At 38.2% G+C, this 13,272-nt stretch overlaps 1 protein-coding gene across 9 annotated transcripts in view; it reads right to left on the reverse strand.

The window, feature by feature from the left end:
* Positions 1-252: 252 nt before the first annotated feature.
* The window catches only part of TRERF1 (transcriptional regulating factor 1), a 106,083-nt gene continuing 93,063 nt past the window's right edge, over positions 253-13,272 (reverse strand). For all 9 annotated transcript variants that reach the window (XM_081315235.1, XM_081315234.1, XM_081315241.1 and 6 more), the window contains 6 exons: positions 12,726-12,801; positions 12,487-12,575; positions 11,629-11,742; positions 10,087-10,287; positions 6,800-7,008; positions 253-5,690 (listed from right to left, as the gene is read on the reverse strand). In XM_081315235.1, the coding sequence (XP_081171361.1) occupies positions 5,369-5,690; positions 6,800-7,008; positions 10,087-10,287; positions 11,629-11,742; positions 12,487-12,575; positions 12,726-12,801 (1,011 nt within the window). In that variant the 3' untranslated portion in view covers positions 253-5,368. The remainder of the gene's footprint in view (positions 5,691-6,799; positions 7,009-10,086; positions 10,288-11,628; positions 11,743-12,486; positions 12,576-12,725; positions 12,802-13,272) is intronic.

The raw sequence follows: 13,272 nt of genomic DNA on the forward strand, positions 1-13,272 counted from the left end.
AATTTTCTGAGTTTCAGCCCTATTGTCTCTTCCCTAAGGATGTAATAGGGAATTTTTCCTCTGCAGCCTCTAGCTAATTTCCAACTCTCTTCCATAAAGATGCAATACAGACTTTTTCTAGCTAACTTCAAACTCTCTTTCTGGCAGGGGACAGTCTGCCCACATTTGTATCAAAATTTGGTCCTGTTTGGGTTCAGAAAAGTACCATGTTGACCCCTTTCATTCTGCTACTGAAAATATGAAACCAAAAAATAAAATGCTGATTCATTTATTTAAAAGATTTTTTCCATCACATGAACAATTTTTTAAACAAAGTATATCTTATCAAAAGTATAAAATACTGTTTCTCCCTGCAAACTCTTACAGAATCCCTTTGATTTTACAATTGCTTGTCAAGAAAAAGCTGTATAATCTATACACAGTACTTGCTTTTAATTATGTACCAGGTACAATGCATGCCTCATTTTACCTCATCAAAAAAAAAGAAAAAATTGCCCCCTCCCATGTAATATATTATGAAACTAAGCATTTAGTGCAAACTTGACCAATTACATCCTGAAATTAAATCACATGCAATTCAGGTGTAATTAAGCCGTAACAGGCAAACATTTATTATAAAATAAAATAAAAATGATGCTAAATGTTTTTAAACCAAATATTTTTACACTACACTATACCTCAGAAATGTACAACTTTTTTGTAACAATCAATCAGCAGTTAAATACTTCTGAAAATAAGATTTCTCCATTAAAATATATTTTCCTTTTTTCTTAGGTTATGTACAATTTTTAATTAATTCGTTACTGAAATAACTGTGACAAACACAAAACTTCGGTAAATAGAACCTCCCCCACACGTTTTCTGGCAAAATATTGAAGCATATTTCAACAACATCATTTTTATGGAAGTACCAATATTCTTTCTTTTGCAATTCTGTTTAATGACATCTCTGTATATCCAGAGTATACTGGATAGGATATAGAATAATTGTTTTACATAATTTAAAATGAAACCATGCATTATCAGGTTCATTATGAATTAGTCCAACGATCAATTGCAATACTGTCAATTTTACCAATACCTTACAGTACATTGTAAGAATGCAATTCATTGGCACTAGTGCTGTGGTTATAAATCTAAAGACATAACCAGGAACAATGTTATATTAGAGACTTATTCTAAGGAAACTTAGAAATATATGATATCCTGGAGCCTCCAAGTATGTTGAGCTATAATTTTCAGCTATGGACCACACTGGGTAAAAATGTTGAGTCCCAGTCTCAACTCATCTGATGGATGTAGTTTGAGGAACACTAAAACCTAATGTTATTTAGATGAATAATGGCCTGATGCTTAATGAAGGTAAAAAAAATCTGCCTTACTAGTTTTACATGAAAATAATATAGATCAGCTTGGGATGATTTATTGTGAGCTTTACCCTTTTATCAAAGACAGCAGAACCATTTTTGCCCAGTGGGATTGGTCTACCCCACTCGTGCTGGGATCTAGGGCAGATCCCATCAGTCAATGAATTTCAGCTGGTGGGATCCAGATCTGTCATGGCCTCTGCGTTTTGGAACATCTTGCCACAGGAAATAAGATCTGCCCATTCTCTTTAAGCCGTTAGGAAAAGCCTTAAAACCTGGCTATGCTGGCTGGCAAGAGGTCCTGAAGGACCAGCTGGAGGCGGTTGATGTACCAACAGGAAAGCCAGCCCACCTCTCTCCTCCAAACTCATGTTTTTTTAGTTTGTTTTAATGTATGTAATTTTAATCTGCTAAGTGTCACATATTTGTATATTTTATCTTACTGTAAGCCACTCAGAGTTGCCCTGAACTGCAAGATGGGTTGCAAGTAAATTTGATAATAATAATATTAAAAAATAGCAGACAAGGTAGATAATAATACAATCTGGCAATGGTTAGGAGCAGGAAAGTTGAAAGAGACCAAGAAGCTAATTGTCGCTGCACAAGACCAAGCCTCAAGAACAAATGCATACAAAGCCAGAGCTGAGAAGACAGTCACAGCAAGTAAATCTTGCCTCTGCAAAGAAACTGAAGAAACAGTGGGTCACCTAGTTAGCTGCTGCAAGAAGTTCACACAGGCTGACTACAAACAACTTCATGACAAAGTAGCAACAAGGGTGCATTTGACAATCTGCAAAAAAATGCTATTTGCTTGCTTGCCTGCGAGCAAGAACTGATGGGACCGTAAAAGAGAGGAAGTAATAGAAGTAAACTGAATTTCAATATTATCAAGGTGAAAGCTGTTAAAACACTAATTATGGCTTGGATTTTGGTTGTATAATTAAAATGAGAAATTTAGCACATATACACAATGTAGGTCTCCCAAACGTGGCTAATATTTGGGGGGTTATTTTTAGTTTCAAAACTGCCACATCCCAGACATAACAACTGTCAGTAAGACAGACAAAAAAGTCTGGATAATGGATGTGCCAGTACCTGGACACAACAGAAAGCAAGAGGAAGAACTGGGGAAGACAATAAAATAGAAAGACCTGCAGATAGAAATAGAACGACTGTGACAGAAGAAAGCAGAACCAGTTCCAGTAGCAATAGGCTCTTTGGGTGCGATCAAGGGGGGAAAAAAACCTGGCGCACCACTTGAACAGCATTGACAAATTGCAAAAGGTAGCTTTACTCAGGACAGCTTACATCCTGCAACAATATCTTCATCACCCTCCAACATCCACATCTGCCTGCCCCAGGGATCCATGGGAAAGGAACAGGGGGGGGGGGAGGAAAAGCCAAATTCAGTTTAAGCATCTAGCTGACTGAGCAATGAACCATAATAATCAACTCTCTTCCATTTCTTTGTTAAAGAACTCATACACATCAGAAGAAAAAATGCATCAGACAGCTTGCACTTTACCACCTACTGACTAGTGAAAGAAAGCCTTTGGTATAATTTGAACTTGGCTACTTTTCATGTGGTGCTTGTGATCTGTAATTGGGCACAGAACTGATTTGAACACAGTAATTACCACATTTACAACAATTATCATTGGTGGCCATGGCTAGCAAAGCTTTGAAAGAGTAGAAATTTTAGGATTTGGCTGTGTAAGTGATTTTTTACAAAAATATCTCTTAAGACTATTAGATTATCAAATACTAAGATCTGGCTCTCATGAAAATGTCCATGACTGCAAACAGAATTATTTTATTCCGTCACATAACAGTGAACTCTTTGTTCACTGATAAGTTATGCTAGAGAATTATATTAAAAACCGAACCCACTCCCTGATGTTGAAAGAGTTGCTTAGCTAAGATATTCCAGACTTGACCATGTTGATCCATGTAATCATTCTCAATCATAATTAAAGAGGAAGAGATGGGGAAAATTTTGATCGTTATTGGTTTAGCACAAGATTATCATAAAACACTACTCTGTGTATATTAAAACTAATATAACAAAATCAGGAAAAGGAAGAAACAATCATAATTACTGTACTGGATGAGATTAAATTTGGACTTAAATTTTGCAGCATGTTGTTGCTAAAATAACAACATAAAAACAAAATGCAAGGAAATCTGAATTTCAAAATAGTTATCAAAGTCAACATTAATTGTGGCTCTGCATTTTGGTTTTATAATTAAAACGAGAAGCTTAGCATGTAAACACAATGTAGGTACCCCAAACCTGTGTAATGTTATTCGGCTTATTTCAAACCTGTGAGTCTATGAAAATCAATTTGGCAAGCATAAAAAGTACAATGTTCAATACATTTACACTAACCTCATCAACAAATTATACACTTGGCAGTTTTTAAACTCTTTGGCAATGACCAAAACCTGCATGGTTCCATCTAGGTTCAGCACACACTTTCATGATGATATATAATTCAGTTTACAAAAGTGAATGTAACTGCACCAAGGTCTGGGCGCATTCTGTACCAAATACATGTGCATTTTGGAGGCACTGAGATACATTAGCCACATAGAATTTATGATCAGAGACAAAGTGCAAAACTATTCTTTTCTATCTGGATGAATTTTAACAAATATATATAAGCAAATTTATCTGAAAAAGGGCCTTTCCCCCTCCTCTTCTTTATGTGAGAAAAAAATGGGACTTGCACCTTTTCAGGAAAACACTGCTGTGAAGCTAAAGGTAGCATACTGTACCTATACTTTCAAAGACAACTTTTTAGTAATTGACTTATTGTACAGATTGGCAATACTTCACTACATAAATCATTATGTTTTTTTAATTTTTGTATTCGATTTTTATTGTGTATTGCCCTGTTCACCGCCCTGAGTCCTTCGGGAGAAGGGCGGTATAGAAATCAAATTATTAAATTAAATTAAATTAAATTAATTTACATGCAATCCAGGAATCTTCTATGAAAAGGTGGTGAGTTTGCTTCAGCTATTCTGTCACTGTAAAATCAAAAGTCTAGCTACAATCTCCCAGATATTCCTTCATACACTGGCCCGGTTCCTTCTGAATCTCCTAAACTGAAAGCTCTGAAGTATGTATTATGACTATGCAAACTCTTGAAAAGAAAGAGTTTTATACATAGTAGATTTGGTGATAATAAAAACTTTTACTTGGAGGAATGATCTAGTCCAGACATGTCAAACTCGCGACGTCACGTGACGTCGCACGACATATCGGAACTTTTTCCCATTGCCGGCAATGGGATGGGCGTGGTTTCTCCGTGATGCTCCGGCCCGCGGGCCAGCAGTTTGACACCCCTGATCTAGTCATTCCTTCTGCTTTCATGGTTGTTTCTTCCTTCCAGATACAAGTAAAGCAGAACAGGACACATTGCCATCAATCTATCTGTGCTCAACCAAACAGAACATCCATTTAAATCTTGTTAGGAAAGACAATCAAGATCTCTTCAGAATTTTCATTTGGTGTCAAGGAAATCATTGAATTAGCTGGGTTACAGGCCCAAGCAGAAGGACCATATTAGTTTGCCCTGGTCCAAAATTGCCAGATACTAACAACAGGGTATCACTGACTTATTTTTGCTATCTCACAGTCCTATTGCAGGCTTTTTTGAAGCCAGAATTAACAGAGGTGAACAAAAGAAAGTATCCTGAGGAATAACATGATGTTTCTTTTAACGTTTTAAGATATATGAACTTTTCAGAATATTTGATTCCAATATATTACACAAGATTCCTTTAGAAAACAACAATTCCCTTCCACTTTTTAAAAAAAGAAAAGAAAGGAAGAACATCACAAGACAGATGTGTTTAAATCCAATTCTGGATTTAAACGAATCTAGCTATAGAAACAGTTTAAAATAAAAGGGAAGTAAGAAATATAGTCTGTTCACTGGAGGAAACTGATTTCCAACTGGCATCTGTAATGTTACAGATGTGGCTCATTTTGTCTACAGCTCAACCTCATCCTGAAGCAACTCTGATTCTTCTTCATCCAGTAAGAGGCTGGGGTTTATCACTTCAGCATTGTCAATTACTTCTCCCAGTTCCTTTACAACATCGCTGCCAAGGTCATCTCCCTGTTCAACTTGCTTTATTAAATCTAAATGATCCAGGGGAATCAAGCTGTGCCTTGGTGATCCAGTAGTCCTTGCTATTGTAGCTGCCATTTCGGCTGCAACAGCAGCCTTCTGGGCTTTCTGCCTCTGTTGTTCTTCCTGCTGGCGGTGGGTCTTCATATGAGCATTGCGACTTTTGATTTTGAAAAACATCCTAATACAATATGAAAAGGAAGGAAGAAAAAGGAATCTGTATAAATTACAGAGGTATATTACATTTTCTCCATGAATTATGCTTCCTGTGCGGAAGAAGGGGCTGACTGTTCACTGCTGATCAGAGGTTACAGAGAATGACTTAATCGGGTGGCAGAGACACACGTTCTTGAGATGTTACAGTTGCCATCAGCAAGAACACATGGGCCATCTAGTTCAACTTAAAAACACTTGTTCCATGTACATCCCTAATCAGAAGCTTGTAGTATTTCCCTGGGGATTTTGCAAGAATTTCAACTCACTTTTAAAAACCACATTCCTTCCCCCAATTAAACTATGGGAATTATTATTTGGGGGAACATACATACATACATTTAAAGTGAAAGGATGTGGTACTGGCATAAACAGGAAATTCCTGGCTAAGCATATACTCAGATACATTTTCTTAATTCTAATCCCTTTGCCCAAATAGGGAGATCCTACACAACTGAAGTCTGTGAGGCTAAAAACTTTCAAGAGCAAACTTCATTTCTATTTTATACCTTTCAAAACAATGCTAACGAGTTTTCTACTATATCACCCAATAATTCAATAGGTCTGTAAACAAGCGTCTCTTGCTCAGCTTCCTTAAGTGATGCAATCAGCTAAAGATGCAGATCTCAGGTAAGGTAGCATAATCCTGAGCAATCCTGTGGTAGGCAGTAAATAAAAATTGTGGTTTGTAAATAGCATTGGCTGGATTGACATGTCACATTAAGCTAAAACAGAAAGAAACCACAGGATATACAGTACGAATTCCACCTCTCCCTCAAGCCAAAAGAGGGTTAAGGTTTGGTTTATGACATCTTAATACTGTCTAAATTGTACACGTTATATTTTACCACTCTATAATACAGTGATTTGGAAGAGTCTTCTGCATCCTGCTGCCCTCTGGATACTTCAGGAGTACAATTCCCAGAGTTCCCAGCAAGCATGACACTCATTAAGGCTACATTAGAATTACTCTTATTCATTAAGGCAACTTCCTTACTTTGTTGGGGAGTGATTTTCATCGAGTTTTCTACACAGAGCATCACAGATTCTAGTTTGTGTGTAGATAGCTTTACTTACTTGCCACATTCTTTACAGGGGAAAACTGTAGGCGGATCTGTCTCACCACTTGTTGTGCTATGAGCTGGGGAACTCTTGACAGAGCAGTAGTCATTCTGAGAATTCGACTTCTGTTTAGTGCCAAGGCCCCCACAGCGGGTTTTGACCACAGGATTTGTACCACCGTGAATACGTGCATGGCCATTCAGGGCTTGTCTGGAAGTGAAGACCTAGAGGGCAAATAAGTCAAAAATACATTTTCTGAATCAAAGTTTTTTTTAAAAAGGTGTAACAATGATATTGAGTTCCTCAAATGGTATCTTGCATGTTTTCTTAATCTGACTATGCAAGATAATTTAAACATTTGTTCTGAACTTTTTATTTCTGACTGGCCAGTTATATGCAGGAAGATGGCTTCACCATGCATCCTCTGTACAGCTTTTGAACAGATGGTCATTTAGCTATCTTGGCTAACAGCTATGATGATGATGATAATAATAATAATAATAATAATAATAATAATAATAATAATAATAATAATAATAATAATAATAAGAAGAAGAAGAAGAAGAAGAAGAAGAAGAAGAAGAGGAAGAAGAAGAAGAAGAAGAAGAAAAAGAAGAAGAAGAAGAAGAAGAAGAAGAAGAAGAAGAAGAAGAAGAAGAAGAAGAAGAAGAAGAAGAAGAAGAAGAAGAAGAAGTTGGAAGGGACCTTGGAGGTCATCTAGTCCAACCCCCTGCTAAGGCAGGAAACCCTATACTATTTCAGACAAATGGCTGTCCAGTCTCTTCTTAAAAACTTCCAGTGTTGGAGCATTCACCACTTCTGGAGGCAGGTTGTTCCACTGGTTAATTGTTCTAACTGTCAGGAAGTTTCTCCTTAGTTCTAGGTTGCTTCTCTCCTTGACTAGTTTCCATCCATTGCTTCTTGTCCTGCTTTCAGGTGCTTTGGAGAATAGCTTGGCTCCCTCTTCTTTGTGGCGGCCCCTGAGATATTGGAACACTGCTATCATGTCACCCCTCACCCTTCTCTTCATTAAACTACACATACCCAATTCCAGCAACCGTTCCCTATATGTTTTAGCCTCCAGTCCCCCAATCATCTTTGTTGCTCTTCTCTGTACTCTTTCTAGAGTCTTGACATCTTTTTTACATCGTGGTGACCAAAACTGGATGCAGTATTGCAAGTGTGGCCTTACCAAGGCATTGTAAAGTGGTATTAGTACTTCACGTGATCTTGATTCTATTCCTCTGTTAATGCAGCCTAGCACTGTGTTGGCTTTTTTGGCAGCTGCAGCACACTGCTGGCTCATATTTAAGTGATTGTCCACTAGGACTCCGAGATCCCTCTCACAGTTACTACTATCGAGCAAGGTACCACCTATACTATACCTGTGCATTTGATTTTTCCTGCCTAAATGCAGAACCTTACTTTTTTCACAATTGAATTTCATTTTGTTAGATAGTGCCCAGTGTTCAAGTCTGTCCAGATCCTCCTGTATCTTAAGCCTATCTTCTGGAGTATTGGCTATTCCTGCCAGCTTGGTGTCATTTGCAAATTTGATGAGTTCCCCATCTATCCCCTCATCCAAATCGTTGATGAAGATGTTGAAGAGCACTGGGCCCAGAACAGAGCCCTGGGGCACCCCACTACACACTTCCTTCCATGTAGATGCAGTTCCATTGAGGACCACACGCTGAGTACGGCCTGTCAGCCATCTACGAATCCATCTGGTGGTGATGCTATCTAACCCACATTTTTCTATCTTATCAAGTAGTAGGTTGTGATCTACTTTATCAAATGCCTTACTGAAATCCAAGTAAATTAAATCTACAGCATTCCTCTGGTCCACTAGTTTTGTCACTTGGTCAAAGAATGCAATAAGATTTGTCTGGCACGATCTGTTTTTGACAAACCCATGTTGGCTTTTAGTGATAACTTTGTTCGCATCAAGGTGTTCGCTGATTTGTTGTTTGATCAAAACCACATGCCTACAGAGATCATCCATTCACATCTTTGTCAAACCAAATGACCAACAATGTATTTACAATCACCCTTGGGCTTCAATAACATATTTGTGAAAATTTCTAAACTAATATCCATGACGGAAGATATCCAAGTTATACTTGACTTTTATTATTTTTTAGGTTAATCTCAGGCATAGGCTAGGCTAAACCAATCATAAGCGGCTTTTTTAGTCGCTTGGAGCCACATTCAATTTTGGAGGAAAGAAGGAAGAACAGAGCAGTAGATGGTGATCATAAGCTAAGTAGGGAAGACTAGGGAATGAGCAGGTCCAGCTTTGGAGGATTTGGTGAGGATTGGTTTATTTTAATTTTGTTTTGTATCTCATTTCTCTTATTTGCAGCTCTATGTGAATAATAGTATAGGATGAATGTAACGATTTAAAATGTTTCTATTACCAAACAGCAGAAGTGTCTCCTGCTGTTGAAATTTTGTTGTGTAGTTAGATGAATTTTGGAGGACAGAAAAATGGAATTTAGAAGCCCTAAATACAGCCTAATTAAAGAGCAACAGAAACCTAGGAACCATATAGTTTAAAGTACCGTATTGGTTGAACATGAATTAATTTAAAAAAATATTAAAAATAATTTTATTTCTCTTCTAGAACCAGTACATGTTCTTTTCTTTGTTGAAAGTTATACATCACATTTTCCTAAGAGTTCAGAGTGGCTTATATAGGGATCTTCCTTTACTTTATTTCATACACCCCACTGATAAAGGTTGGACCCTGTGTGTGACTGGCTCAAAGACTCCCAGTATGTTTCCTTGGGTGAGGGTGGACTTGCACCTAGCTCTCTTGTGTCCTACATCTGATATCTTAAGGCCTTTGCCACTCTAGGCATCAGGGTTAAGAGATTTTGCATCCAGTATCAATTACTGAAGGCGTATTGTGAAGTCACAGAACTGCACAGTCTAGCTGCCTCTGTATCCACACACTTCTGCATGTGTGCATTAACATATTAGTATGATTAGTTGCAGTCAACCAAATGTTTAGTCCGGATTTGGCAATTTTATCCATTTATCAAGCCTTTCCCAAGGACCCGGGATAGGCAGATGTTGTTGTTTCATGGCATTAAATTTTATCACTGCAGAATGTAAGCTGCCTTATGTTAATTGACTGATGGTGATTTTTGTCAATGCCTATGGTGTTCGACTGGTACTCCAGATGTTTTGGGATTGCATCCAAGGCACCTATTACTATTTGTGCTATCCCTGTTTTCTTTAGCCACAGTTGATTCATTTCTATTTACAGGTCTGCAATGATGTATTAAAATTGCACTTACCGCACCACAGTCTGACATTTCACAGATAAAAGAGGTCGCAGGTAGCCCAAGGCTTTGCAGAGAGGGTGAGTTAAGGGGTGATGCAACAGCAATAGACGGTGGGTCAGGGGAATTCTGAATTTCTGGATCCTCTTCTTTTACAGATGCTTTTTCTTCCTCAGTTTGCTCTTCACCTTCCATTTCCTCGTCTTCACCACTTGTCTAAAATTCAAAGACATGCTAGGTGATAGTGGAATAACTGTATAAGAAACTCTGCCTATATAGGGAAATTTTAAAGGATTGAAGTAGCTCACATGTACCTACAGGTAATCTCGACTTACAGCAGTTTGTTTTAGCGACTGTTCAAAATTAAGTGACATGTGGCCACTTTTCACACTTATGACCTTTGTAGCATCCCCATGGTCAGGTGATCAAAATTCATATGCTTGGCAACTGACTCATATTTATGATGGTTGCCGTGTCCCAGGTTCATGTGATCCCCTTTTGCAACCTTCTGACAAGCTAAATCAATAGGGAAGCCAGATTCATTTAACAATTGTGTTACTAACTTAGTAATTGCAGTGATTCACTTAACAACTGTGGCAAGAAAAGTTATAAAATGGGGCAAAACTCACTTAACAACTGTCTTGTTTAGCAACATAAAATTTTGGGCTCAGTTGTGGACCTGGAGTCAAGAACCACCTGTACTTTGTTCCAAGTCCAATAGGTAGATTAAGTATTATTCATTACTAAATAAAGACAAATCTTCTCCAGCTCTGATTTTTTAAAATCTGTTTTGGAGGTGTGAGACAGGTTCCAAAACTATATTTAATTAGAGAGAAAATTAACTGACATCATTATTCCTTACAGAACGTATTATTCAGAATAATTACTTACTTAAGAGGTACTTTCAAGTTCCTCTTATTGCTCTAAAACTGTTCAATGTTATATAGAAAGGCAACTTCTCTGTACTGGAAGAATCAAGGTAAGCTGTTTTATAGGAAGTTCAATTTCTTATTCATATATTTTAATACTATTCCAATTGGCAATGGCTCTTAAATAGAATTATTTCATATCGGTTGCTCCCTGATTCTATAAAACTAGAGATTTCCTCTGGATATATAAGGCAGTCTATCATGCAAGTATGGCTCTCCCAAGAAAATGTTGGGAATTTAGAAACTAGAAGCAGTAACACTAATTTCTATACACAGGAAAGCTCTATCCAGGGGTGTCAAACTGCCAGCCCGCGGGCCGGATGCGTCATCTGGAAGCTGCGCCCATCCTGTTGCCGGCAGTGGCAAAACCATCCCGATACATTGCGCAATGTCACGAGTTTGACATGTCTGCTCTATACTACTGTGGTGCTTGCTAAGAACTGCAACCAATATTTTAGAATAAAATAACCTACATTCCTGTAGCATGGACCAGGTTACAGCATATATATAACTATCTTATTGAAATGCTTCTTCTCACAAGTGAGAGAAGTAATAATCAAATATATTAGTATCAATATCTGGAGAACGCAATTTTATGTACTTCAAAACTAAAGGAAGTGAGGCTTACTGGGAACTCAGTTTTTACTTCTGCCTGCCGATTTCTGTGCCGTCGTCCTAAATGCATGATTTTCTTCCACGTATAATAGTATTCAACACACTGTGCGACTGTCTTAGACTTCACCTATAATCATACAATAATTCAGACTCTGCATCAACACATTATCAGCTAACATACAACATTAATATGCAGCACACTCACTACAAAAAAATTCTCAAGATATATTCATTAATACTGTATACTTTATCACAATATCAAAACTTTGAAGCAGTGCCAAAAATGTGAACTTGGTTTTGGATCTTACTAAGATGCGTGAGGGTTAAATCATTTTAAACTCGGGTGAATTCCTCTTTTGAAACAGATTAAGCTTTAAACTCTGACAGAGAGTAAATTGTTGAAAATCAAACAATGAACTTCAAAGATGAGCAGGTGACTAGAACCCAGTCTTCACAATCTGATAATATATTTCACTCCAATTCATAGAAGTAATTTATGGTCAAATTGTCAGGTGTTTTAAAAATAAGAACAAATTCTTGCAGATGGGACCTCACCTAAGTTTAAGCATACAGACTTTCATTTATAAACCATGTCTGCTGGAATTAGTCTAATGCAGAGGTCCCCAACCTCTGGTCCATGGACTGGCACTGGTCCGTGGCATGCCAGCAACTGGGCCGCGCAAACAAGCAAAGCCCCATCCACGGGATGCAGGCAGCATGCAAAACCATGCCCCCTCCGGTCCAAGGAAAAACCTTTCTCCATGGAAGTGGTCCCTGGTGCCCAAAAGGTTGGGGCCTGCTGTTCTAGCGGATAAATAAGTGGTATCCTGAAGATCAGAAATGCCATGAAAACGAGAGAGGAACAGCTCACCATTTTCTGTACAAAAATGAAATCTTTGCCATATGTTGCCAGTGCTTTACTGAACAATTTTCTTTCAAATGGTGTCCACTGGTCTGAACCTGAAGTAAATGGAACAGGTGAGAAGCATTACATTTTTACTGTCAAATGAGTGACTTTCTTTCTCAGTGCTCAGCCAATAACACCTGCCCTGATAAAAGCTCCCATGTGGAACTGACAGGCTCTCTTTACAAACCTGTTTTAGAACTTACCAGCATAATGATAATTGGCTAGAGGATGTGATTTTGCTCTTTTTGGCTTCAAAAGAAGCAGCATCTCCAGAGCAGCCTGCAATATTAACAGAGACAAAGCAAACTAGGATTGTATCTGGTTTGCAATTATTAGAATTATACCTATTCTTTTAATAAGAGTTAATACATTTTCAATTTTCCAATGTACTTTGCCTGCGATACACTGCATTTTAAGACTGCAGAGCCCTTGCTGGACTCATTTATGCAATGACTTATTGTGATTCAGCGTCAGCCTGTGATACCGGCAGCTGAGTCTGATGATTCTGAAGAGGAGGAGGAGGAGGGGTTTGGAGAGCCTTTGGTGTCAGAGGGAGGCTCTGATGCACTGCAGGACTCTCAGCCTGGCCCCTCCCGTCATGCTCCTCATCAGACTCAGCCGTGAGCACGAGGTATTGGACGTAGATGATTCACAGATGGATCTATTCAGGGATGCTAGGAGCAGGAAGCAATCCAGCAGAGTAGAACAGAGAAAGGCAATGAGGCAACTCGGTGAGAGGAGAAGGCAATG

This window comes from Vipera berus (genome assembly GCF_964194415.1).
Source record: "Vipera berus genome assembly, chromosome: 1".
In the NCBI taxonomy this organism is placed as follows: domain Eukaryota; kingdom Metazoa; phylum Chordata; class Lepidosauria; order Squamata; family Viperidae; genus Vipera; species Vipera berus.